This window comes from Erpetoichthys calabaricus, chromosome 9, assembly GCF_900747795.2.
Source record: "Erpetoichthys calabaricus chromosome 9, fErpCal1.3, whole genome shotgun sequence".
Taxonomy (NCBI): Eukaryota; Metazoa; Chordata; class Cladistia; order Polypteriformes; family Polypteridae; genus Erpetoichthys; species Erpetoichthys calabaricus.
In genome coordinates, this window is record NC_041402.2 from 11390211 (window position 1) to 11417892 (window position 27682).

The window sequence follows — 27682 nt, forward strand, 5'->3', positions numbered from 1 at the left end:
GTTATGATTGAAGTTGTATGAGGTTTATCTAACTCAAACAATGCCAAGTTCACACAGACAACCACAGAGACACGGAATAACTGACCAAGTAGTGTGGTGGACAGTAGGACCTTAGGGACCCTCAGAAGTTGACTTGATGTTATTTTGGAGGAATGATGTGAACAGAACTGCCGCGCTTTGTTGGGTTGGATGGCCTGTTCTCTTTTAGATTGTTCTAATGCTCTAAATAAAATATGTAGTAACCGGCCTTTGTGTAAGCAGTGGGATTAGAGCTGTTGTTGGTTAATGCACAATCATTTTTAAGGGATGAGTAAAACTGTTTTAATGCTGTTAGAGATGTTTGAGTGTCTGGGCTTGTGAGTGACCTGATAAAAACCGAGATCCAGGCCTTTAGTGACCTCTTGGGCACGGCCATCAGCAGTGTGTCTGTCTGCGGAGAGAGTGTCGACCTTGTTGAGAGGTTTACTTACCTCAGCAGTGACATTCATGTGACTCTGGTGAATCTTTCTATGAAGTCAGTAGACGGATTGGGAGAGCATGGGGGGTCATGAGGTCTCTGGAAAAGGACGAAGGTCCAAGTCTTTAGAGTCCTGGTACATCCTGTTTGAGAGACATGGACACTATCCAGTGACCTGAGATGAAGACTGGACTCCTTTGGTGTCTCTTCAGAGAATCCTTGGGTATCGGTGGTTTGACTTTGTGTTGCTCATGGAGTCCTGAATGAGGCACATGACCTGCATTGTGAGGGAGCGTCAGCTACAGCACTACAGTTATGTGGACAAAGGTTTTGAGACATCAATATGAATTTTCACAAAGTTTGCTGACTCCGTTTTATGATGGTAATTTACATCTACTCCAGAATGTTCTGAAGAATGATCAGATGAATTGCAATTAATTGCAATGTTCCTTGTTGTCACGAAAATGAACTTAATCCAAAAAGCCCATTTCCACTGCATGTCAGCCCTGCAACAAAAAGACCAGCTGTTGTCACTTCAGTGATCCTTTTGTTAACATGGGTGAGAGTGTCGACGGGGACAAGGCTGGAGATCACAATGTCATGCTGATTGAGTTAGAACTGCAGACCGGATGCTTGGGTGCCGCTGGTTTGACATTATGTTACTCACAGAGTCCTGAATGAGGCAAATTACCTGCATTGTGAGGGAGCGTCAGTTATGGCACTATGGCCATGTGGCGCGATTCTCCGAAGGTGATCTGCCTCACGGGATCCTCACTGTTGAGCAGCTAGACCAGGCCAAGGGGACGCCCACATAATGCCTGGCTGCAGCAGATAGATGATCATTTCCAGAGGGTGGGACTGGACCATGTGTCTGTCCACGTGGTTGCCAACCGGGATCCTGAGGTGTTTCGTTGTGTGGTGGGTATGGCAACGTGCTGTACCAGTGCATACTCCCCAACCTGACCTGACCTGCACATTAAACATACTGTATATAAACAAAAGACCGGTGTGTGTAGGGAGCAGTGTGCTGTGATCACGCTCAACCACATCCACTAGATGGCGCTTGCATTCACCTTACATCTCACTACGAGAGACCTATATGCAGCAAATGCTGCCGTGCAACAGCAACGTCATGCTAGTGACACAGATGAATAGACACAATGTTGAAACGAAGCAAATGCTGCGGCTCAACAATCGTGGGTGATCTCGCTCGCAGGACCCTCATTGCTGAGGAACCGACTGGCTGGGCCAGGCCAAGGGGACACCCACATAACGCCAGGCTGCGGCAGATAGATGATCATTTCCAGAAGGTGGGACTGGACCATGTGTCTGCCCAGGGGGTTGCCAACCGGGACCCTGAGGTGTTTCGTTGTGTGGTGGGTATGGCAACGTGGTGTACCGGTGTAAGCTCTCCAACCTGACGTACACATTAAACGTATATAGTGTGTGTAGGGAGCAGTGTGCTCTGATCACCCTCAATCACAGCCACTAAATGGCACTTGCTTGCATTCACCTCACATCTCACTACGAAAGACCTGTATGCAGCAAAAAAAAAAAAAGTCATGCTAGTGACACAGATGAAGAGACACAACATTGAAACGAAGCAAATGCCGCAGCTCAACAATCGTGGGTGATCTCGCTCGCAGGACCCTCATTGCTGAGGAACCGACGGGCTGGGCCAGGCCAAGGGGACGCCCACATTACACCTGGCAGCGGCAGGTAGAGGGTCATTTCTGGTTGGTGGGACTGGGCTCTGTGTCTGCATTGGGGGGGTTGCCCACCAGGACCCCAAGCTGTTTTGTCATGTGGTGCGTGCTGCAACACTCTGTACCAGTGCCTGCTCCCCAACCTAACCTGACCTGACTGTAAGGTGGTGGAGTCCCCAGGGGGCTTTGTGAAACGGTGAGCGAGTGGACTTTTGGACTCACTGCTGCTTTGGTCTGTCAGTTTCTAAGTACATCATCCATTTATGATTTATTAAATTGAGTAAGTATTATTACTATTAAGCTCAATGAACTCAGATACCTGTCAGGTTTTTTATTTTCATTACTGAAAACATCATTTTTGCAGAACAGAAAGTCTATGAGTTTGAACTATGGCTTCTTTTAAAACACAGAAGATACTTTTGTATTCTACATTTTCAGTATTGAAATATTTGCCCTTGTCCTTGAGAGTTACTTTACAGAGTTGTAATTTTATATTGAAATCACTTTGTATTTGATGTGTAGGAACAGACATTTATCAAACACTCAAGTGTTTCCAGCAGATATAAAAAAAGAGAGAGAGAATATTCATTTCTATTCTTTAAATGCTGTATAATCATTTTGGGTGTAGGAACTCTTCATGTTATGAGGTGCATTCTGAGTGGGACAGAATTTGAAAAGTAATCGTTCAAAAGATTTCACAGTCACAAATAAATTACAGGGTGGCACAGTGGCCTACAGAAGAAACTGTCCTAGTTATCTTCTACCTGAGGTGTTTCTGATGATTTTCTTTGCTCCCAGCGCTCTTCTGTTTTCCTTTCCATCATTTCTTATTGAAATTCTGCCCTGAATCTCATTTTCTAGACCAGTGTTTCTTAAACTTTTTTTTTTTTTTTTTGCGACCCAATCTTGCCCTTCTTAGTGTCTTCGAGACACAGTCCATGATGGACATTTGCCAGCGTCAGTCACATCCCCCTTGGAGAATTGCAGCCGAAGGTCACGGCGGAGCAATGCCGATTGCTTAAACAGTACGTGGCAACCCATCGCAAGACACTTCACAAACCACACACGACCCTTTCCCATTGAATACAACGGCGCGTCGCGACCCAAAAGGCAGCAACTCATTTAGTGTCACGAGCCACAGTTTAAGATGCTATGTTCTAACCCTTTCATTGTTTGACCTTAGCAAAACTAAGCAAAAAATCTGCTTAGAGAGAAGTCGCAAAATCAACTGGAATGTTCAAGCAAATTATAGAAAAAAAACCCGATTTAAATCCATTAAGTAGTTCTCTCGTTCACTAGCTAAATGGATGCAAGATACGCCATGCGGCTGGCGCGTGAGTGAGGAGTCCCCCTCCACTCGGCCCGCTGCATCTCTCTTGGATTTGCACAAATAAAGCAGTACTTCAAGCGAACTGTGATACACGGCACAATGAGAGAAGTTGCAAAATCGACCGGAATGTTCCACAAAACAATCTAAATCAGTTAAGTATTTCTCTCGTTCACTATCTATCTAGCTATCTATCTATGTTGTCTGTTTTTTTTTTCAGAATTTACTGTTTTAATCTTCTTTATTTATTTATCTGGTTTGTACAATGCTATATACTGTATATTCTGCCGTTCTTTATTATATTCTGTAAGTGCCTTGAGCATGGGAAAGGCGCTATATAAATAAAATGTATTATTATTTGTTATCTAAGCAGAGGTAATGTACACGCCCCGAGGGGGGGCGCATGAGTTTGGAGAGCCCCACCCCGCTGCGTGTCTCTCAGATTTGCGCAAATAAATCGGTACTGCGAGAGAACTATGATACACAATGCGATGAGAAAACTCGCAAAATCAACCGGAACGTTCAAGCGAATTATAGAAAAACACCTGATCTAAATCCATGAAGTAGTTCTCTTGTGAAAAGACATTGCATTTTATACTGTATTAGCCGTTCCCCATAGCTCCGCCCGAGTAATAGTGAAACAGGACAAACTTTAAAAATCAATAAACAAAAAGGTTTCGCTAGCTAAGCGGAGGAAAGTTAAGCTCCAAAACACAGAAGTAGACCGGCTCCCCACTCCTGAAGTCACGCTTCCCCCTCCCTTTGGCCCACAGCCTCTGTCTCGGATTAGCGCAAATACATCACTCCTGCAAGCAAACTCTGATACTTGGTGTGAGGAGAGAAATTGCAAAATCAACCAGAATGTTCAAGCGAATTATAGAAAAAAAAATGATCTAAATCCATGAAGTAATTCTCTCGTTCGCTAACTAAGTGGACAGACAGACAGACGATGAATTTTATAGATAGATAGATAGATAGATAGATAGATAGATAGATAGATAGATAGATAGATAGATAGATAGATAGATAGATAGATAGATATGAAAGGCACTATATGATAGATAGATAGATAGATAGATAGATAGATAGATAGATAGATAGATAGATAGATAGATAGATAGATAGATAGATAGATAGATATGAAAGGCACTATATGATAGATAGATAGATAGATAGATAGATAGATAGATAGATAGATAGATAGATAGATAGATAGATAGATAGATATGAAAGGCACTATATGATAGATAGATAGATAGATAGATAGATAGATAGATAGATAGATAGATAGATAGATAGATAGATATGAAATGCACTATATGATAGATAGATAGATAGATAGATAGATAGATAGATAGATAGATAGATAGATAGATAGATAGATAGATAGATAGATAGATAGATAGATAGATAGATAGATAGATAGATAGACATACCTTTCCTTTTCAGTTCTTCAAGCTGTTCGGAGGGCACAGAAATGTAGTCCACTGTGCTCTCTTGGGTAGAATTTGGTCCATGAAAGTCACAGCTGCTGGTGTTTTCGTTGAGAATCCTCTGTGTAAACTGGAGTTCTAAACAACAAGGAAGAGATGATTAAGGCACAAGTGGAGAAGGGTACCATCACAAAACCCTGGCCATAAACAAACTAAATTTTTAGTCATTTACTTCGTTAAACAAAATTAAAAGAAGGCGTATTGGTGAGGCCTCATCTGGAGTATTGTGAGCGGTTTGGGTCTCCATGCTACAAAAAGGACACAGTCAGGTCGGGTTGGGGAGCATGCACTGGTATAGCACATTGCCGCACTTCACACATGACAAAACAGCTCGCGATCCCAGCTGGCAAATCCAGAATGACCGTCTATCTGCCACAGCTAGGTGTAACATGGGTGTCCCCTTGGCCTAGTCCAGCTGATTAGATCCTCAACAATGAGGGGTCCTGAGAGCCAGATCACCCCTGAGAAATACACCACATGTCTGTACAGTCGTAGACAAAAATTTAGACAATGACCCAAGTATTGGTTTTCATAAAGTTTGCTGCTTCAGTGTTTTAAGATCTTTTTGTCAGATGTTTCTATGGTGCACTGAAGTAGAATTACAAGCATTTCAGAAGTTTCAAAAGGCGTTTTTTGTTGACAATGACATGAAGTTTGCAGTGTTGGATCTTCTTTCTTTTTCAAGACCTCTGCAGTTCGCCTTGGCAGGCTGTCAAGTAAATCAACTTCTGGGCCAAATCCTAACTGATGGCATCCCATTCTTGCATAATCAATGCTTGGAGTTTGTCAGAATTGGTGGTTTTTTGTTTGTCCACCCACCTCTTCACCACAAGTTCTCATTGACATTAAGGTCTGGGGAGTTTCCTGGCCATGGACACCAAATGTTGATGTTTTGTTCCCAGAGCCCCTTGGTTCTCACTTTTGCCTTATGGCCCGGTGCTCCATCATGTTGGATTGTTCATTGTTGGTCACCAAACTGTTCTGAGATGGCTGGGAGAAGTTGTTCTCGGCGGATGTTTTGGTCCCATTCTTTAATCATGGCTGTGTGAGTGAGTGAGCCCACTGCCTTGACTGACATGAGTGGTCTCAGGATGCTTTACTGTTGGGCTGACACAGGACTGATGGTAGCACCGCTCACCTTTTCTTCTTTCCAGATGCCCCAAAAAATCAGAAAGGAGATTCATCTGAGAAAATGACTTGACCCCAACATTCCTCAGCAGTCCAATCCCTGTCCCTTTTGCAGAATATCGGTCTGTCCCTGATGTTTTACTTGGGCCCCTTGAAGCCTTCTTCATAACAATTGAACCGTCTCTCCTTGAAGTTCTTGATGATGGTTGATTAAGGGGCAATCTTACTAGCAGCAATATCCTTTTCCTATGAAGCCCTTTTTGAGCAAAGCAATGATGACTGCACGTGTTTCCTTGCAGGTAACCATATGGTTAACAGAGGAAGAACAAGGATTTCAAGCACCACCCTCCTTTTAAAGCATCCGGTCTGCCATTCTAACTCCATCAGCATGACATTGTGATCTCTAGCCTTGTCCCCATCGACACTCTCACCTGTGTTAACAAGAGGATCACTGAGATGATGTCTGCAGGTCCTTTTGTGACTGGGCTAACATGCAGTGGAAATGGGCTTTTTGGGATTAGATAGATAGATAGATAGATAGATAGATAGATAGATAGATAGATAGATAGATAGATAGATAGATAGATAGATAGATAGATAGATAGATAGATAGATAGATAGATAGATAGATAGATAGATAGATAGATAGATAGATAGATATGAATGGCACTATATAATAGATAGATAGATAGATAGATAGATAGATAGATAGATAGATAGATAGATAGATAGATAGATAGATAGATAGATAGATAGATAGATAGATAGATAGATAGATAGATAGATAGATATGAATGGCACTATATAATAGATAGATAGATAGATAGATAGATAGATAGATAGATAGATAGATAGATAGATAGATAGATAGATAGATAGATAGATAGATAGATATGAATGGCACTATATAATAGATAGATAGATAGATAGATAGATAGATAGATAGATAGATAGATAGATAGATAGATAGATAGATAGATAGATAGATAGATAGATAGATAGATAGATAGATAGATAGATAGATAGATAGATAGATAGATAGATAGATAGATACTTTATTAATCCCAGGGGGAAATTCACATAATCCAGCAGCACCTTACTGATACAAAAAACAATATTAAATTAAAGATTGATAATAATGCAGGTAAAAACAGACAATAACTTTATATAATGTTAATGTTTACCCCCCGGGTGGTATTGAAGAGTCACATAGATTGGGGGAGGAACGATCTCCTCAGTCTGTCAGTGGAGCAGGACGGTGACAGCAGTCTGTCGCTGAAGCTGCTCTTCTGTCTGGAGATGATACAATTTAGTGGATGCAGTGGATTCTTCATAATTGATAGAAGTCTGCTCAGCGCCCATCGCTCTGCCACAGATGTTAAACTGTCCAGCTCCATGCCAACAATAGAGCCTGCCTTCCTCACCAGTTTGTCCAGGCGTGAGGCGTCTTTCTTCTTAATGCTGCCTCTCCAGCACACCACCGCGTAGGGCGCTCGCCACAACCGTCTGATAGAACATCTGCAGCATCTTATTGCAGATGTTGAAAGACGCCAGCCTTCCAAGGAAGTATAGCCGGCTCTGTCCTTTCTTACACAGAGCATCAGTATTGGCAGTCCCGTCTAATTTATCATCCAGCTGCACTCCCAGGTATTTATAGGTCTGCAACATCTGCACACAGTCACCTCTGATGATCATGGGGTCCATGAGGGGTCTTGGCCTCCTAAAATCCACCACCAGCTCCTTGGTTTTGCTGGTGTTCAGTTGTAGGTGGTGTGAGTCGCACCATTTAACAAAGTCCTTGATTAGCTCCCTATACTCCTCCTCCTGCCCACTCCTGATACAGCCTACGATAGCAGTGTCATCAGCGAACTTTTGCACGTGGAAGGACTCCGAGTTGTATTGGAAGTCCGATGTATATAGGCTGAACAGGACCGGAGAAAGTACAGTCCCCTGCGGCGCTCCTGTGTTGCTGACCACAATGTCAGACCTGCAGTTCCCGAGACGCACATACTGAGGTCTGTCTGTAAGATAGTCCATGATCCATGCCACCAGGTATGAATCTACTCCGATCTCTGTCAGCTTGTCCCTAACGAGCAGAGGTTGGATTGTGTTGATTTCGTGGCAACAAGGAACATTGCAATTAATTGCAATTCATCTGATCGCTCTTCAGAACATTCTGGAGTAGATGTAAATTACCATCATAAAAATGGAGGCAGCAAACTTTGTGAAAATTCATATTAGTGTCATTCTCAAAACTTTTGGCCTCGACTATAGTGCTGTAACTGACACTCCCTCACAATGCAGGTCATGTGCCTCATTCAGGACTCCACGAGCAACACAAAGTCAAACCAGTGGTACCTAAGGATTCTCTGAAGAGACACCAAAGGAGTCCAGTCTTCGTCTCAGGTCACTGGATAGCATCCATGATTCTAAAGACTTGGACCTTCGTCCTTTTGCATAGATATCAGGAGTGCCACACACCCCTCTCCAGTGACCTCATCACTCTCCATGCTGTCCCAATCCGTCTACTGACTTCATAGGAAGAGTCACCAGAGACACGAATGTCACTGCCAAGGTAAGTAAACCTCTCGACGGGGTCGACACTTTCTCCGCAGACAGACACACTGCTGATGGCCGTGCCCAAGAGGTCATTAAAGGCCTGGCTCTTTGGTTTTTATCAGGACACTCACAAGCCCAGACACTCAGACAGTGACATCTCTAATATCATTATCCTTAAAAATGACTGCACATTAACCAACGGCAGCTGTAATCCTACTGCTTATGCAAAGGCTGGTTACTACTTATTTTATTTAGAGCATCAGAACAATCTAGATAAGAACGGGCCATTCAGCCCAACAAAGAGCGGCAGTCCTGTTCACTTCATTCTTCTAAAAGAACATGAATGTCACTGCCGTGGTAAGTAAACCTCTCGACGGGGTCGACACTCTCTCCGCAGACAGACACACTGCTGATGGCCGTGCTCAAGAGGTCATTAAAGGCCTGGATTTTGGTTTCTTAATCACTTACAAAATACAAGAAAGACAACACAATAGACATTGACATGGAGAAATTAAGTAATCAACGCTTCTTCTTCTTTTGGCTGTTCCCTTTAGGGGTCGCCACAGCAGATCATCTTTTTCCATCTCTTTCTGTCCTTGTCATCTTGCTTTGTCACACCCATCACCTACGTGTCTTCGCTCACCACATCCACAAACCTTCTCTTAGGCCTTCCTCTGTTCCTCTTCCCCGGCAGCTCTATCCTTAGTACCCTTCTCTCAGTGTACCCCTCATCTCTCCTCTGCACATGTCCAACGCAATCTCGCCTCTCTGACTTTGTCTTCCAATTGTCCAACTTGAGCTGACCCTCTAATGTCCTCATTTCTAATCCTCGTCACACCCAGTGCACATCTTAACATCTTTAACTCTGCCATCTCCAGCTCTGTCTCCTGTGCCACCGTCTCCGACCCATATAACATAGCTGGTCTCACTACCGTCCTGTAGACCTTCCCTTTCACTCTTACTGATACCATCTGTCACAAATCACTCCTGACACTCTTCTCCACTCTTAAAAAGAACAAAATAAACATACCAACAGCATCTGAATCCCCTTGGCCACCCTGGCTGAAACACAGTATAGTTGTCATGGCATTACAGAGGGACACAAATTTAACACAATAAAATAACAAAGAAATTAACATCATTATGGTGAATATATTTTCCCTAAGAAATTCTTCTTTGGGGTCAGGCTTTTGCAGCCATTACATATTGGTGCAGCTGATCTCATTTTTATGTCATCCTGCTCATTCCAAATGCCCCCAATAATAAAAACTGAAGAACTCAATCAACTTAATTCAGTTAATTGAGTGGTTTGACCTCCAAAACAATTAATTTTATTTCAAATCTCTTCATTTTCAAAGCACAAAAGAAACCCCACGACAGTTCTGATGTCAACTTAGAAGGTTTGAAAGGCGAGTGAACAGAAGACATCAACATACTGATATTTTTGCCCTGCAGCACCACTTCTCCTTGCTTGGTCATCAGTAATGTGTTCAGATTGGCAGCCATTCTGTCTATGCTCTGCACCACAGTCATGGGACCGCTTACGACCTAAAAAATCAAAACATATTTACGGAAATCAATAACAGGCAACCGGTGGCATTAGGATTCAATGGAGAACTTGATGACTGACAGTCAGCTTTTAATTATTTTTAATCACACATTTAAAAAATTCTAATAGATGATTGACTGCTGTAAAGAAACAGTGAGAGCATAAAAGAGTAAAACACTTAACAAAAAAAAAAATAATGTCCTCACCATACACGTTTTCTTAAGAGATTTTTATGGGAAAAAGCATAAAAATGATTGTCTAGAAAAGAGACGTCCTCTGGTGCATTGAAGGGGTACATTGATGCTGGAAGACCACAGTAAAGGCATGTGATCTGTCATCTCTACTCTACCAGCTACAGCAGTTTACTTTAATAAGTAACGGCACACCAGAGAGACAGAACAAGAACCCTGTACAATAGATGGAGAGATCAATAAATAGTGAACTACACTACAACAGACAGAAAAAGATACGATATAAGAGACAAGATCAGATAGGGGGCACTACCATAATAGGGAAGGACACCATAAAGCAAATATATAGATAAATAGCAAACAACACCATAACTGAAAAGGATACCGCATGATAGACACGATAGTGAATGAAGCAATAACAGCTAAAAAAGACAACATGTAAGAGATACACAGGGAGTGAACAACACTACAGTAGATAGAAAGACAAAATAGAAAAGACAATTATATATAGACGGATACAAAACAAACGACACCCTTACAGAAAATGACTGTATTAGATAGATAGATAGATAGATAGATAGATAGATAGATAGATAGATAGATAGATAGATAGATAGATAGATAGACAGATGTGAAAGGCACTATATAATAGATAGATAGATATGAAAGGCACTATATGATAGATAGATAGATAGATAGATAGATAGATAGATAGATAGATAGATAGATAGATAGATAGATAGATAGATAGATAGATAGATATGAAAGGCACTATATGATAGATAGATAGATAGATAGATAGATAGATAGATAGATAGATAGATAGATAGATAGATAGATAGATAGATAGATAGATAGATGTGAAAGGCACTATATAATAGATAGATAGATAGATAGATAGATAGATAGATAGATAGATAGATAGATAGATAGATAGATAGATAGATAGATAGATAGATAGATAGATAGATAGATGTGAAAGGCACTATATAATAGATAGATAGATAGATAGATAGATAGATAGATAGATAGATAGATAGATAGATAGATAGATAGATAGATAGATAGATAGATATGAAAGGCACTATATGATAGATAGATAGATAGATAGATAGATAGATATGAAAGGCACTATATGATAGATAGATAGATAGATAGATAGATAGATAGATAGATAGATAGATAGATAGATAGATAGATAGATAGATAGATAGGAAAGTCACTATATAATGATAGATAGATAGGAAAGGCACTATAAAATAGATAGATGGATAGCTAATGTCAAAGGCACTATATCATAGATAGATAGTGTGGACTATGGCTTGCAGCTTATCCCGGCCAATACCCCCAAGCTGCCAGGTGGAGCCCTTCCTGCAGTGTGGAGATGCCCCGAATTCCAGCAGGGCATCATTGATCTTGGAGTTTTTCTTCACAGCCCTGCTGGATACCGTGGGGGCCACCAGAGGACGCTGCAGGGAGGATCAAGGACGTGTATTATTCGTATAGCCCGGAAGTACTTCCATGTCACGAGGACGGAAGAAATAAAGTACTTCCGGGCTGAAGAAAATGAAGAGTTTTTACCTGACCCGGAAGTGCTGAATAATCACATGGACTGAGGGATCAGAAGCACTTCCGGGTCATGGACTATAAAGCACTGTGGGAAATCCCAGACGGACGAGCTGAGTCGGGAGGAAGGGTGGCAACCCGTCTGGGAGTGGAGGATTGTTTATTGTATTGATTACTGAGTATTGTGTATTGATTTATGAGTATTGTGGAGGGTGCTTGGTGCACATTATTATTATAAAATAAATAATAACTGGACTTTTATCTGGTGTCTGGCGTCTGATCTGAGGGTTCAAGGGAGCAATGGCACCCCCTATCTGTCACAATAGATAAATAATATCAAAGGCACTATATCATAGATAGATAGATAGATAGATAGATAGATAGATAGATAGATAGATAGATAGATAGATAGATAGATAGATAGATAAAGAACCCTGTACAATAGATGGATAGCTCAATAAATAGTGAACTACACTACAACAGACAGAAATAGATACGATATAAGAGACAAAATCTATAGATAGGGGGCACTACTATAATAGGGAAGGACACCATAAAACAGATATTTAGATAAATAACCAACAACACCAAGACGACGTTGTCATCTTTTCCGGCACCTGGGAGGAACATGTACTGCAGGTTTACGACGTCCTCCTGATGTTAGCGAAAGCCGGGCTGCATATCAATCCCCAGAAGTGTTACTTTGGATTGAACAAAGCCAAATATTTGGGCTACCTGGTAGGAGGGGGACTGGAGAAACCACAGAGTTTAAAAATAAAAGACATCCTTGAATGGCACCGTCCGATAGTCAAGAAGCAAGTGCAAGTCTTCTTGGGATTAGGAGTTACTACCGTCGGTTTGTACCTCGTTTTTCCGAGAGGGACGCCCCCTTGACGGATTTGACAAAGGAAAGGGCCCCTTTGCATGTGGTGTGGAACGGTTTGACAGAACGGACATTCAGTGACTTGAAAACTGCCATCACAACAGCACCTGTTTTGAGAACTCCTGATATTTCTCCTCCTTTTCTTCTCCAAACTGATGCTTTGGACACAGGTCTAGGTGCCGTGCTGAGCCAAAGCATCGAAGGTGTTGAGCTCCCCGTAAATTGCCTGAGCTGGAACTGTTGGACCAGGAGACCAGGTATGCAGCAGTGGAACAGGAAGCCTTGGCCATCAAGTGGGCAGTAACTCACCTGCGGTACTACCTGCTGGGTCAGGAGTTCACCCTGGTGACGGACCATGCCGCCCTCCAATGGATGGCCTTTCACAGGGACTCGAATCCTCGGGTCACTAGGTGGTTTTTGGACTTGCATCCGTACAAGTTCACCGTCACTTATCGCCAAGGTAACCTCCAAGGCAAAGCTGACGCTCTCACGGTTTCACGACCTCGCGCCCTGCTCGATGGGCCTGGGCTGAAGGGGGGGTCATGTCATGCACGAGTGCATGGGGAGCATCTTAAGAACCCGGCACGCACTGTGACAAGTCGTGCCAGGGGACAACGACGGGGTACTAGCCTCTCTCTTTTTGTTGCCTCAGAAAGAACGAAGCACCGCCGCCGTAACTTCGCCCGGACGACTAAAGAAACGCACTGCTTCCGGGTCCTTTTCTACCCTCTGGTCCCTGCTTGATGACGTCAATTACCCATCCACCACCACGATTTTCCCAGCATCACACTGTTTTCATTTCCAGTCTGACCGTATAAGTTGTCCGTCTGCCAAACCTCATGTGTCTGATGATTGTTTTTGTTTTTGAAAACTATCTGACCTTTGCTTTACAGAATACGGGGCTAAAAACTCAAAATCTTTATGCTTGTTTCTGTGATTTCTTACAATAGATAGATAGATAGATAGATAGATAGATAGATAGATAGATAGATAGATAGATAGATAGATAGATAGATAGATAGATAGATAGATAGATAGATAGATAGATAGATAGATAGATAGATAGATAGATAGATAGATAGATGTGAAAGGCACTATATAATAGATAGATAGATAGATAGATAGATAGATAGATAGATAGATAGATAGATAGATAGATGTGAAAGGCACTATATAATAGATAGATAGATGTGAAAGGCACTATATAATAGATAGATAGATAGATAGATAGATAGATAGATAGATAGATAGATAGATAGATGTGAAAGGCACTATATAATAGATAGATAGATAGATGTGAAAGGCACTATATAATAGATAGATAGATAGATAGATAGATAGATAGATAGATAGATAGATAGATAGATAGATAGATAGATAGATATGAAAGGCACTATATAATAGAGAGATAGATAGATAGATAGATAGATAGATAGATAGATAGATAGATAGATAGATAGATAGATAGATAGATGTGAAAGGCACTATATAATAGATAGATAGATAGATAGATAGATAGATAGATAGATAGATAGATAGATAGATAGATAGATAGATAGATAGATGTGAAAGGCACTATATAATAGATAGATAGATAGATAGATAGATAGATAGATAGATAGATAGATAGATGTGAAAGGCACTATATAATCGATAGATAGATGTGAAAGGCACTATATAATAGATAGATAGATAGATAGATAGATAGATAGATAGATGTGAAAGGCACTATATAATAGATAGATAGATAGATAGATAGATAGATAGATAGATAGATAGATAGATAGATGTGAAAGGCACTATATAATAGATAGATAGATAGATGTGAAAGGCACTATATAATCGATAGATAGATGTGAAAGGCACTATATAATAGATAGATAGATAGATAGATAGATAGATAGATAGATAGATAGATAGATAGATAGATGTGAAAGGCACTATATAATAGATAGATAGATAGATGTGAAAGGCACTATATAATAGATAGATAGATAGATAGATAGATAGATAGATAGATAGATAGATAGATAGATAGATAGATAGATAGATAGATATGAAAGGCACTATATAATAGATAGATAGATAGATAGATAGATAGATAGATAGATAGATAGATAGATAGATAGATAGATAGATAGATGTGAAAGGCACTATATAATAGATAGATAGATAGATAGATAGATAGATAGATAGATAGATAGATAGATAGATAGATAGATAGATAGATGTGAAAGGCACAATATAATAGATAGATAGATAGATAGATAGATAGATAGATAGATAGATAGATAGATAGATAGATAGATAGATAGATAGATAGATAGATGTGAAAGGCACTATATAATAGATAGATAGATAGATAGATAGATAGATAGATAGATAGATAGATAGATAGATAGATAGATAGATGTGAAAGGCACTATATATAATAGATAGATAGATAGATAGATAGATAGATAGATAGATAGATAGATAGATAGATAGATAGATAGATAGATGTGAAAGGCACTATATAATAGATAGATAGATAGATAGATAGATAGATAGATAGATAGATAGATAGATAGATAGATAGATAGATAGATAGATAGTGCCTTTCATTTCTATCCAATAGACAGACAGACAGACAGACAGACAGATCAAACAGAACTGGTCTGCCGGTTTATGAAGGACGATGCTAGGAAGGGGAGGGTTCAGGTGGGACGGACACAGGAGATGACATCACTGATGGAGGGACTGTCAATCATCCGGTCTGCAGAGGGAGAAGGAGAGAGAGGATCAGAGAACAGCGCCATCCCCTGGCCCAGCGGGTGACTAATTACATTCACCAGAGCCCGTAAGCACGTGTCAGTGTGCATCATCAGGCATCCAAGTTTTTAGATTTCAGAAAACAGAGTGAAGTATGGCTCCACTTGCAATCAGTCAGGGAAAGAATGCGTTTAGGACTCTTGGCAGCGGTATTGTGACCTTGATGTCTCACTTTGGACGATTTCATCTCTTTAATGATTCCCAGCTCTGATTTCTAACCGCCATCCTCTTCTAGTCATTTAAAATGAAAAATATTTTCTGGCATTTTCCATCTAGGCCACAATATCATGTGCAAACCACATAAGAAACCTCTTTAAAACCACTTGATTTTTACAATTTCAATGTGTTTGTCAGCTTATAAAGCATTATTATCATGCTGAAATGTTAGACTTTAATAAGACATTAAGAATGATAAGCTGCTTAGCAATATAAAGTATTACCTTCCTCGGCTGATGACTGTATTCGCTTACCACTAGTAATGACCTTGACAATACTAGCTGATAAAAATATACTTTGAATTGCCTATTGACATCTTGAAGAAAATAAGGCTTGGCATTCTTTATTAAATGGCTCATGAATTCGTCCCATCTAAGCACTCTGAATAGGAAGCTCTGGCATTTAGCCATACACATATTTTAAAATGTTGAAATATTTATTTAATTAACAATGATAGTGAGAGAGAGACTATTATGTTAGAACAAATTATTTTTATATCTTGCTCGGAGAAACAATGTTTCTCATTTGCAAACTGAAATTCTATAAAAGCATGAGCGCCAATGAATAAGTAAGAGAATAAAATGCACAAATGAAAGCTGTTCAGCGCCATCTAGTGCCATCGTGCAGGCCTGCACCCGACACCCGGGGCGGAGCTGAAGGCTTTTCAAAGGCCCCAGCGAGAAAAGCAATTTTTGGATCAATTTTTTTATTAGATTTCAAAAGCAAATAGGAAGAGGATAACAAAAAAAAAATATTTTATATATAATAATAATAATAATAAATTTTATTTATATAAATTTGAAACCCCCTCCACCGGCGCCCACCCCAACCCCCAAAAAAGAACAAAGTAAAATTTAAATTAATAAAACACGCAGGTCATTGAAGTCCCAGAGGCCACACACCTGGCTGAGAAAAGCCAAGGTAAATGTATAAATTTTAATCAGATTGCATCATGGACTTGCTGTCATGCAATGCTTAATCATGGAAACAGTGTCTTTTCATTTCAGGGGTTCTCAGTCACGGTCCTGGAGGGCCGCCCGCAGTGGCTGCAGATTTCCAGTCCAGCCAGTGTCCTAATTAGAACTCAGTCCTTGCTGATCATGAATCTTGCTATTTAACTCTAAGCCTTGTTAGCACTTTCAGTCGTCAAAGACAAATTTTAGTTACAGTGTAGATCAGGGGTCCTCGATTACAGTCCTGGTGGGCCACAGTGGCTACAGGTTTCCACTTCAGTCAATTTCTTAATTAGAACCCATTTATTTACTACTAAAGCAATGTGTCTTTGGGGCTTAATTTTAGTTATCTTGCCTGTTACCATTCAACCTTAATGGCCTCTTTTAATTTTTAGCAGGTACATTTAAGTTTTAATGGTTGCCTGTCTCCTTCACCAGACATCAGTTAATAACAAAATTCAGGTAACCGATAAACTAGCAGCTCTCCAGCTAACGGGCTTCCTTTTAAACCTCTGCATATGCACCATGAAGTACATGTGTTAAAAAGAAAATGGGGAATTGGAAGGACCGTTAAGTTTAAATCTGTTCTGGCTCACAAAATCTAAACAGTAATCCCTCGCTACTTCGCGGTTCACTTTTCGCGGATTCACGACTTCGCGGATTTTATATGTAAGCATATCTAAATAAATAACGCGGATTTTTCGCTGCTTCGTGGGTTTCTGCGGACAATGGGTCTTTTTACTTCTGGTACTTGCTTCCTAAGTTGGTTTGCCCAGTTGATTTCATACAAGAGATGCTATTGGCGGATGGCTGAGAAGCTACCCAATCAGAGCATGCAGTTAAGTTCCTGTGTGCTGCTGATTGGCTCAGCGACGGAGTGCTGCATTAACCAGGAAGTCTCATCTCACTCATTCAGCATTAACGTGCTACAGCTGCAGGGGCCGTGTCCAAGCGCCAACAGAAGATGCAAATGATTGCAGTAAAGGTAAAAGTTTTGGATATGTTGATGGAAGGGAACAGCTACACCACTGCAGGACACCATCACAGCATCAATGAATCCACGATTCTTTTTATTTAAAAAGGAGGAAAAGCATATAAGATCTACGGCCGCAGTGTCCTTTAACCAGGGTGCAAAACGAGTTGCAAGTGGACGTGATAAGGCAGTAGTCTGGATAGAATCTGCTTTAGGAATCTTTGCAACAAGGTCGATGACGTCATGACCGCCTACAAACTGCTACGTATACTTCGCTATACAGTAAGTGTAAACTTATCTACTGATTTCATATTGCTTAGCAGTTGTCCCTGTTATTAATCGAGTAAAGGGTGGGTTGTAAACAATACAGGGAGGGTTTAAAAATGTCCAAATACATGTTAGATAATTAAATAAATATAGTGTCCTCACTTCGCGGAAATTCAGTTATCGCGGTCGGCCTTGGAACCTATCTCCCGCGATAAGTGAGGGATTACTGTATCTAAATCTCTCTCTCTATATATAGCTGGTATCCCGAAGCTTGCCGGTTTGAATCCCCATCACTGCCAAAAGAGATGCTACTCTGCTGGGCCCTTAACCTTCAATTGCTCCAGGGGCGCTGTACAATGGCTGACCCTGCACTCTGACCCCAAGGGGTATGCGAAAAACCAAGTAATTTCCTTTGGGATTAATAAAGTATATAAAAAAAAAAACAATTAAACGTCTGTCTGTCTGTCTGTCTGTATGTCTTTTCACGAGAGAACTACTTAATGGATTTAGATCGGGTTTCTTATATATAAACGTCTACGTGTGGAAGTGTGTGTGTGTCTGTCTGGCCCAGAAGTGAGAGTTGGAGTCGGAGTAAGGGCTCCACCTCCGAGGATGCACAAGTCACGCCACCATGTTGGCAAAACGAAACCTCCAAAGAAAGACAAAGTCGTTTAGCCACTAATAGAGATGTGATGCGAGCACGTCGACATGCATACATACAATACATACTACTAGAGTCTTTACGTTTCTGCCGCTCGCGTATAGGGATGCGGATGTACAATTTAAACAGATTTTTATTTTCAAGGGAATTGTTACTTATGCGTAATAGAACTATTTTACATTATAGCAAGTAATTAACCATATTAAAAAAGAGTAAAACGTAATAATTTGAAAGTAAATTATGTTTCATGTTGCGTTAGAGTTATTCGTTGCGTTATACGATTTTGTTCTGTTTGGCTTTGAAATTAACATGCAACTACTTTTCAAACGTACACTTTTACTGTAAAACTTCAGTAAAAACAATTTTTTAGAATTAGCTTTTCGTCAATATCGCATTGAATTTTGATTCTGTGTTTAGACTTACATCGTGACAACGTAACGTATAACTGCCTGTGACTGAATTTCATTTTTTTTCCCTCTAATAAATAAAACGACTTTTTTCGAATGTTTGTCTCTGTAATTTGTTAATTGTCTTTGCAAAAGCTATTCTAATGGGAAACGGTTAATGTTTTAATACGAATGGCATATCAAGATCTCCTTTGGTGTCTAATGTTATCCCCTGAAGATATACTACATTACCTTTCTTGGATACGTCCTTCTTTCTACAGTAATTCGGCCGGTGGAAGACTGGACGGTGTTAACGGCTGTAGATATTCTTCGTGATTTTGTAAGTTGATGTTTTCATCTTCCACACCATCACCCAATGTTTCAGCATAGTATTTTCATACGCATTTAACCATGTAACTGATTGTCATTTTTGGTGTTAATTCGTTTGTCTTCCTCGTTTCTCGGTGCTAGGACTGCCCGTGTACTTATTTTATCTGTTGATAACCCTTTGTGATGAAATTCTTCAATAAGATTTGAACATAATGCGTCGTCTTTAATTGGGAACTTAACGTGAGGAAAATGTTAAAATTTATAAGCGCTTAGAGAGCAGAAAATGTGTCTGTCAAAAGCATTCACACCAATGAGAGCGGAGAGGACCGTGGACGTGGTTGAGAGGAGAGCGTGACTTGAAAAAATCTCACGGCCAAAGTCTCATCTTGTGGGACTTGAAAAAATCTTCCAAAATGTCTTGTCGCATCGCAGGATTTTTTTATATATATAATATATATATATACTAGCCATGTGCGCCCAACTACATTGCATGTGTTAAAGTTGTCTGTGAAGGGCTCCCTGTTTAAACGCAACTGCCAGTCGTGAACTGGGCCCTTCATCGCACAGCATTATGATTTTTTATAAGGGAAACAAAATTACAAAAGAAAACCCTTGGACATTGATTCGATAGGAATGGCCTACTCGGAATCACTGTCTGAATAGTAATTATGTGGTGGTGTAGGAGCATTTCTGCTTCTCTCCGTTCACAGTCCGTCTCATTTTCACGACGCTGTCGTTTCCTCTCACGATCTCTTCTCAACCTTTCTCCAATCTCGCAGGTCGCTTGTGTCAATCCAAAGAGTAAGGCAATATACACGGAGCAATGGTTATAAAAGGGGGACACATAGGTATCCAGGCTCTTTAAAGCATAAATAGGGATCACTTCACTGACATGTGAGCAAGCCACAGTACAACTGTGAGACGCGCAGCACTCGCCGGCTACAACGTAACAATAATAATTTCCGGAACGTGCTGTTACGTTGTCATTCATTTTACCCACTGTCTTTCTTTCATTCATATGTTACGTAGGCACGTACCTTTTATCTTCGGCAATCTCATTCTCTAACCAGGCCTCAGGAGCTAACCAGCGTAACACTGTCCACCACCCCTTTCGTTATTCCGGCACATTGTTGACATCCGTGAGTAACAACAACGTACTAAACTGGAAGGTGGTCTACGCATGCGTGGAATTCACGGACAAACAAAGATCAAGATCCAAATTAAGATTATATATAAAGATTAGTTAATTTAAAGCACAACAATTTGTTTAGTTTGAATGTCTGTGTTTTGAGGTGTGACTGGAGTACTACAGTCTTCAGTAGTATAAGCCTGGAGGAGATTCTTAATGCAATGCCTGTGTTTTAGCTGTCTCTCTACTGCCATCTAGTGCTTCTTCTTCTAATTCATTTGCGGACAAACAAAGATCAAGATCCAAAATGAAGATTATATATAGATATATATATATATATATATATATATATATATATATATATATATATATATATATAATCCAACGTCCATCCGTCTGTCTGTCTGTCTGTCTGCTTTTCACAAGAAAACTACTTAACGGATTTAGAACATTCCTGTTGATTTTGCGACTTCTCCTTCTCTCATTGCGCTATATATCAAAGTTCACTTGCGGTACCAATTTATTTGCGCGAATCCAAGAAGCACACAGCAGGCCGAGGGAAGGGGGGGGCCGAGCCCTCCTCATTCATGCACCAGCCTCGGGGTGTTCCTTAACTCCGCTTAGCTAGTGAATGAGAGAACTATTTAACAGATTCAGATCGGGTCTTTTTTCTATAAAGTGCTTGAACATTCCGGTTGATTTTGCAACTTCTTTCATCAGGCTAAGTACCATAGGTCACTTGCATGTGTGACATATTCACACTAATCCAAGAAACACACAGTGGGCCGAGGGGAGGGGGAAGCATGACAGCAGCAATGGAGAGCCTGGCGGGGCAGGGGTCAGCCTCCCTTCTAACCGGTCTACCTCTGGCCCCATTTTGGAGTGTACCTTACCTAGCAATACCTATTTGTTTATTGTTTCTTAAAGTTTGTCCTGTTTCACTACTACACAGGTGAAGCCACGGGAGACAGCTAGTATATACTGTATATAAAATCCAACATCTGTCTGTCTGTCCGCTTTTCACGAGAGAACTACTTAACGGATTTAGATCGGGTTTTCTTCTATAATTTGCTTGAACATTCCGGTTGATTTTGTGACTAAGTATCACAGTTTGCTTGCAATAACAATTTATTTGCGTGAATCCGAGAGAGACGCCGTGGGCCGAGGGGAAGGGGAAGCATGAAATCAGGAGGGGGGAGCCGGGCCGGGCCCTCCTCACTCACACACCAGCCCCCCTTCGAGTCGCTCTACCTCTCGCCACATGTTGGAGCGTACCTTAACTCCGCTTTTCTAGTGATAGCTGTTTGTTCAGTAGACATTATCATCTACAGATGAAATTAAAATGAATTCAAAAGAAGTTAATTAGCAGCACTAATTAAGAAAAGGGTGAGAATGAAAACCTGCAGGCACTGGGGGCTGGAGTTGGGTGGCCCTTGTCTACTGGCTTCATAGGAAGAGTCACCAGAGACATGAATGTCACTGCCGATGGAAGTAAACCTCTCGAACTCTTGAGTTTGACATTCCCTCTGTAGACTCCATGGCCTGGTCCATCCACTTGGGTCCTTAACAATGAGAATCCTGCGAGCCATGGCCGTAGTGCAGTAACACACGCTCCCTCACAGCGCAGGTGACGTGTCTCATTCTTTGTGCCCGCATTATTTAATTAGGAATGGACGGAAGCCAAATGTGCCATTGTTTCTGTAGAATCTGAGATGTTCCAACTCTCAACATTATCTGGAACTCCAGTACTTCTGATGTGGTCCCACCTTGCTCTATCTCCTTGTTTGTAAAGTTTCTCGCAGGAGAGACAGGGCCACAGCACGAAAGGAACGTATCTCAGCGTCATGATGTTCCACTTGAATACGGACCTGGATGAAAAATTGACAAGAGTTCCTGCTGTTCGTTTCTAATTTCAACCGTATCAAAGGCATGAAGGTCAGGAAAACTTCTCTGTATTGACCCATTCAAGGTTGCACTCAGAATGTCACTTTGCTCCAAGCACAAAGGCCTCCAATTGATCGACAATCGAAACTGCTTCAGAGTTATCTGTCGCCATGCCAGCTTCAAAGTCAGTCCTCTGGGCTTTCTTCACTGCGCTTGAATGACAAGACGCTGGGTGATCCTTACGACCTTAGTGGTCCATGTGTAACACCAACAAGCAAGAAAGGTATGTTGAGGCTTTGATGAGAAATTTCTGAGGTTAATTTGTTAAAACAGAGTCATTGCGGGTATCACTCACATGCACATGGGAGGCACCTAAAGGGCCTGAATGAGAGTAATTCCATGCCAGACCAAGGGGTGGCGGAGAGCACTAACTCTTTGTCTCACTTTTCTTCAGACAAGTCACGGGAAATTCCGCCTGAGCCCCGATAACATCACTTCCAGACCCCGGTCTCAACGACGACACTTTCGGCTGCTCCGCCACTGATGATTTCACTTCCAGTCCTGGGCCCAATGGCCCCACTTCCGGTTTCCGATCCCCAGTGATGATGTCACTTCCTCTGCTCTCCCTTAAAGCTGTCATCTTTGTGCCAGCAAATCAGTTCAGTTGTGGATTTGAACCTGTACAAATCTGTAACTAACAATTATCCATTTCGGCCAGGAACAATATACGGGTGGCTGCCCCAAACCTTTTATTTGTGTGGCTCTTTGTTGTTCTTATGACATGGGATAGGGCAACGGAGCACTCCTAGAAAACAGCCATACTCCGCCGAGCATCACGTGACTCAAAAATTATAATTAAGAATCGAATTTGGGTTACGGATGCCGTAATATGTGGAACTAATGTGGGTGTTGGAGATGGGAGAATTTATTAAGAGGACCATTTTGCCAGGATCAAGTGTCAAATGGCCAGAAGCTCAAGCATGAATTAATACCATGGTTTTCAAACTGTGGTACTGGTACCACTGGTGGTACTTCAAGTCATGCCAAGTGGTACTCGTGTGGTCCTTTATTTTCCACGAATCGATGTTGCTAGAATGCCAATATGTTGCATATAATCATATCTATACTAATAAAAGGCAAAGCCCTCACTGACTCACTCACTCACTCACTCACTGACTCACTCACTCACTCACTCATCACTAATTCTTCAACTTCCCGTGTAGGTGGAAGGCTGAAATTTGGCAGGCTCATTCCTTACAGCTTACTTACAAAAGTTAGGCAGGTTTCATTTCGAAATTCTACGCATAAAGGTCATAACTGGAACCTCTTTTTTGTCCATATACTGTAATAGAGTGCAGCTCGGTGGCCGTCGGAGGCGGAGTTGCGTATCGCGTCATCACGCCTCCCACGTAATCACGTGAACTGACTGTGAACGCAGTACGTAGAAAACAAGGAAGAGCCCCAAAGAGCGCTGAAGAAAACATTCATTACACAATTGAGAAGGCAGCGAAACAATAAGAAGCGAGCGAGTGCCGCATACAAGCATATTCATAAGTGCAGCTACTGCGGAGACAAAGCACGGTGTAAACCGTAAGTTTAAATTAAGTTTATAGAAACGCTCCCGCTGTCGTTTGCAATACCATATTCGCGACATACAAGTTTAATGAGAAGACACGAGGTATAAACGAGACTTTGGATCGCTTTGTAACAGAGTTAAAATTGCTGTAGCGAGAAACTTTTAAGTGCCGGGTCTTAGCTAACATTAAATAAAGCCGTGGACATCGCAACATCACACAAGAGAGCGGCTCACGTGAACTGACTGAACGCAGCACGAGTGATCACTTCGATGAATCAAACCTGTTCAAAAAACACATTACACAATTGATAATGTAGGAAAAGAATATGAAGCGACTGACACATACAGACATATTCATGAGTGCAGGTACTTCGGAAACAAAGCACCGTGTAAACCTAAAGTTTAAATGAACTTCAAAGACCTACAAAAGGTTGCCATTGATTTGAGGCAAGATTGCTTTTCTCCTGTACAACTATACGTTGCATTCTCAACAGTAAGCTTGCACGGCTTGGTCATATTACAACCGGAGTGCTGAACTGACAACGTGGTAAACAAAGAGAACTATAACAATCGTAATAAACGAACAATAAAACAATACAGAACCGCTAAGCAAGGAGAAAGGACGGCCTTATATGGCGTTCGTTTATAAAACAGCGGAGAGGCTGTGTAAAGGCAGCTTCACAAAAAAAAAGATCCTTAACAAATTGTTATTGGTATATTTTCCCTCAATTTAAAAAGGTTTTCTTTTCTTCTTAATAAACATACACATCAGTGGATCACTCTCTGGGCTCACCTGAGGTATGTACTACCATCCTGGAACAAGAAGGGGGCACTGTTGCTAAAAATGTCTTCTCTTTTGCCTCAGTCCAGATCAAAAAACCTGAGGAGGTTGCCTAGCACGCCACATGCTCCGCCCACACTGGCCACGCCCATTCCAACAGAGCAGCCTTAAAAACAGACGCGATCCAAGGAATTACACCAGAAGCCAACCTAGAATCACAGAAGATGGAGCTCCCGACGAAGTCTTATTTTCAGATAGCAAGAAGCTATATCTGAAAACCTGAGGTGGCCTAGAGGTGAACATGTTCGACCCAGACTGGCCATGCCCCATAAAATGGATGCAACTCAAAGAATTACACCAGAAGTGGACCTAGAATCACCAAAGACAGAGCTAATGACAATGCCTTATTTTCAGATAGCAAGACGCTGTAGCAATGGAAGTTCTTTCCGTTGTACCTGTGGCAATATTTCAATTTCGTGTATGAACTTATGCACATCTGTAGATCACTCTCTGGGGTCATCTAAGGTATGTACTATCACCCTGGAAAGAGAAGGCGGTGCTGTCAGTAAAGATGTCTTCTCTTTCACCTCAGTTCCAATCTGAAAACCTGAGGAGGTTGCCAAACTCTCCACATGCTCCGCCCAGACTGGCCACGGCCAATTAAAAGGACGCAACCCAAAGAATTAACCAGAAGTTGACTTAGAATCACCGAAACACAGAGCGAAGTCTTATTTGCAGATAGCGAGAAGCTATAGCGAGAGAACTTGTTTCTGTTATGCCTGTGGCACTATTTCGAATTTGTTTAAAAACTCATTGAGGACAATGGGAAAAAGATCTCTTGCTTAATTAGAAAACAATCCTTGCCAATAATTACATTTCATGGCTTGTTAGTGCTTTAACTCTGCTATGTCAAGTCATTCTCATATCCTAGATTTTTTTTCCATTCTAAGGATATCATCCAAATACTTTGAAGTGTAAAACGGACGGGTAATTCTCAGTCCTTCACTTTTTTCTCTTCTCTTTCCTTCCAAGTATTTAATTAAACCAAATAGTGCACGATAAATACACACAGGTGTAAAGGGTAACAAGCAAAATGGATAACTGCTGGTTTCTTTTGTCATTTGCATCTTATTGCTAATAAGGAGCAATTAAAAACCGAGAACGCAGCTGTTTAAGACTTAAATAACCAATAAGGGTTCAAAATCTTAATGAGGGAGACAACTAAAATGAAGCAGAAGTGTTTCTAGAGCAATAAGTGCTTCTTATTAAGCAATTGGGTTAGAACAAAAACCTGCAGCCACTGCAGCCCTCCAGGAATGACTTTGCCCATCCCTGTCTTTATCAATATATCAGAAAAGGAGTGGAAAATAGCAATACAGAGAATTCACTCAACCTCCATATGTGCAAAGCATACAATTATTCAATTCAAAATTATATATCTGTCTCGCTTAAAACTGTCCAAAATGTTTCCAGGGCAAGATCCAACCTGTGAACGCTGCAATCAAGTCCCAGCCTCACTGGGTCACATGTTTTGGGCCTGCACCAAAATTTTTAAGTGCCTCTCAGACAGCCTTTGTGTCACAATCCCTTCTCACCCACTAACAACTGTGTTTGGTGTTCTTCCAGATGGGTTTATAGTGGAGAAGGACAAACTGTGATTGCATTCACTACACTTTTGGCACGCAGACTTATTTTGCTAAATTGGAAGAATCCTAACTCTCAGTGGGTAACTGATCCATCCATCCATCCATTTTCCAACCCGCTGAATCCGAACACAGGGTCACGGGGGTCTGCTGGAGCCAATCCCAGCCAACACACGGGTTCAAGGCAGGGAACCAATCCCGGGCAGGGTGCCAACCCACTGCAGTGGGTAACTGATGTTTTATGTTATTTGAAATTGGAAAAAATCAAATTCTCAGTTAGAGGATCTGTACAGAACTTTTTCAAAATCTGGCAGAATCTAATCAATAATATTTTAGAATAAGCTCTTAAAGCACCAAGGAAGCAATTCTCTCCGCATTTTTTTCTCTTCTCCATTCATCTCTATTGCCCTATTAAACTAATCAATTTAGGTATGTTTATAAGCTTTAAGGTTTACTCCATTGGCCATGCTCTCTTTTTCAGGGGTGGGGGTCGATCTGTTTTCAATCCTATTTTTTTTTATAAAAACTGATCTATTTGTATGGAATGATTAAAATTAATAAAATTTAAAAAAAAAAAAACTCATTAAAAGGGGGTGGCCCGTGTCACGTATGCGCGTCTGTGGATCACTCTCTGGAATCCATGTGAAGTATGTACTACCACCCTGGAACAAGTGGGGGGCACTGCTACTAAAGATGTCTTCTCTTTTGCCTCAGTCCAGATCTAAAAACCTGAGGAGGTTGCCTAGCGGTCCACATGCTCCACCCAGACTGGCCACACCCCATAAAATGGAGGCAACCCAAAGAATTACACAAGAAGTCGATTTAGAATCACCGAGAGACAGAGCTCCCGACGAAGTCTTATTTGCAAATAGCAAGAAGCTATAGCGAGAGAGCTTGTTTCTGCTGTGCCTGTGGCACTATTTCAGATTTGTTTAAAAACTCATTGAGGACAATGGGAAAAAGATCTCTTAATCAATATACAGTAATCCCTCACTTATCGCGGGAGATAGGTTCCAAGGCCGACCGCGATAACTGAATTTCCGCGAAGTAGGGACACTATATTTATTTAATTATTTAACGTGTATTTGGACGTTTTTAAACCCTCCCTGTATTGTTTACAACCCACCATTTACTCTATTAAAAACAGGGACAACTGCTAAGCAATATGAAATCGGTAGATAAGTTTACACTTACTGTATAGCGAAGTACACGT

The 27682-nt window shown here is 41.1% G+C and overlaps 1 protein-coding gene across 1 annotated transcript in view; it reads right to left on the minus strand.

The window, feature by feature from the left end:
- Positions 1-27682, minus strand: part of adgrd2 (adhesion G protein-coupled receptor D2) — a 324978-nt gene that overhangs the window by 233488 nt on the left and 63808 nt on the right. The window contains exons 5-6 of the mRNA XM_051931976.1: positions 10107-10218; positions 4927-5061 (exon numbers count right to left, since the gene is read on the minus strand). Of these exons, the coding sequence (XP_051787936.1) occupies positions 4927-5061; positions 10107-10218 (247 nt within the window). The remainder of the gene's footprint in view (positions 1-4926; positions 5062-10106; positions 10219-27682) is intronic.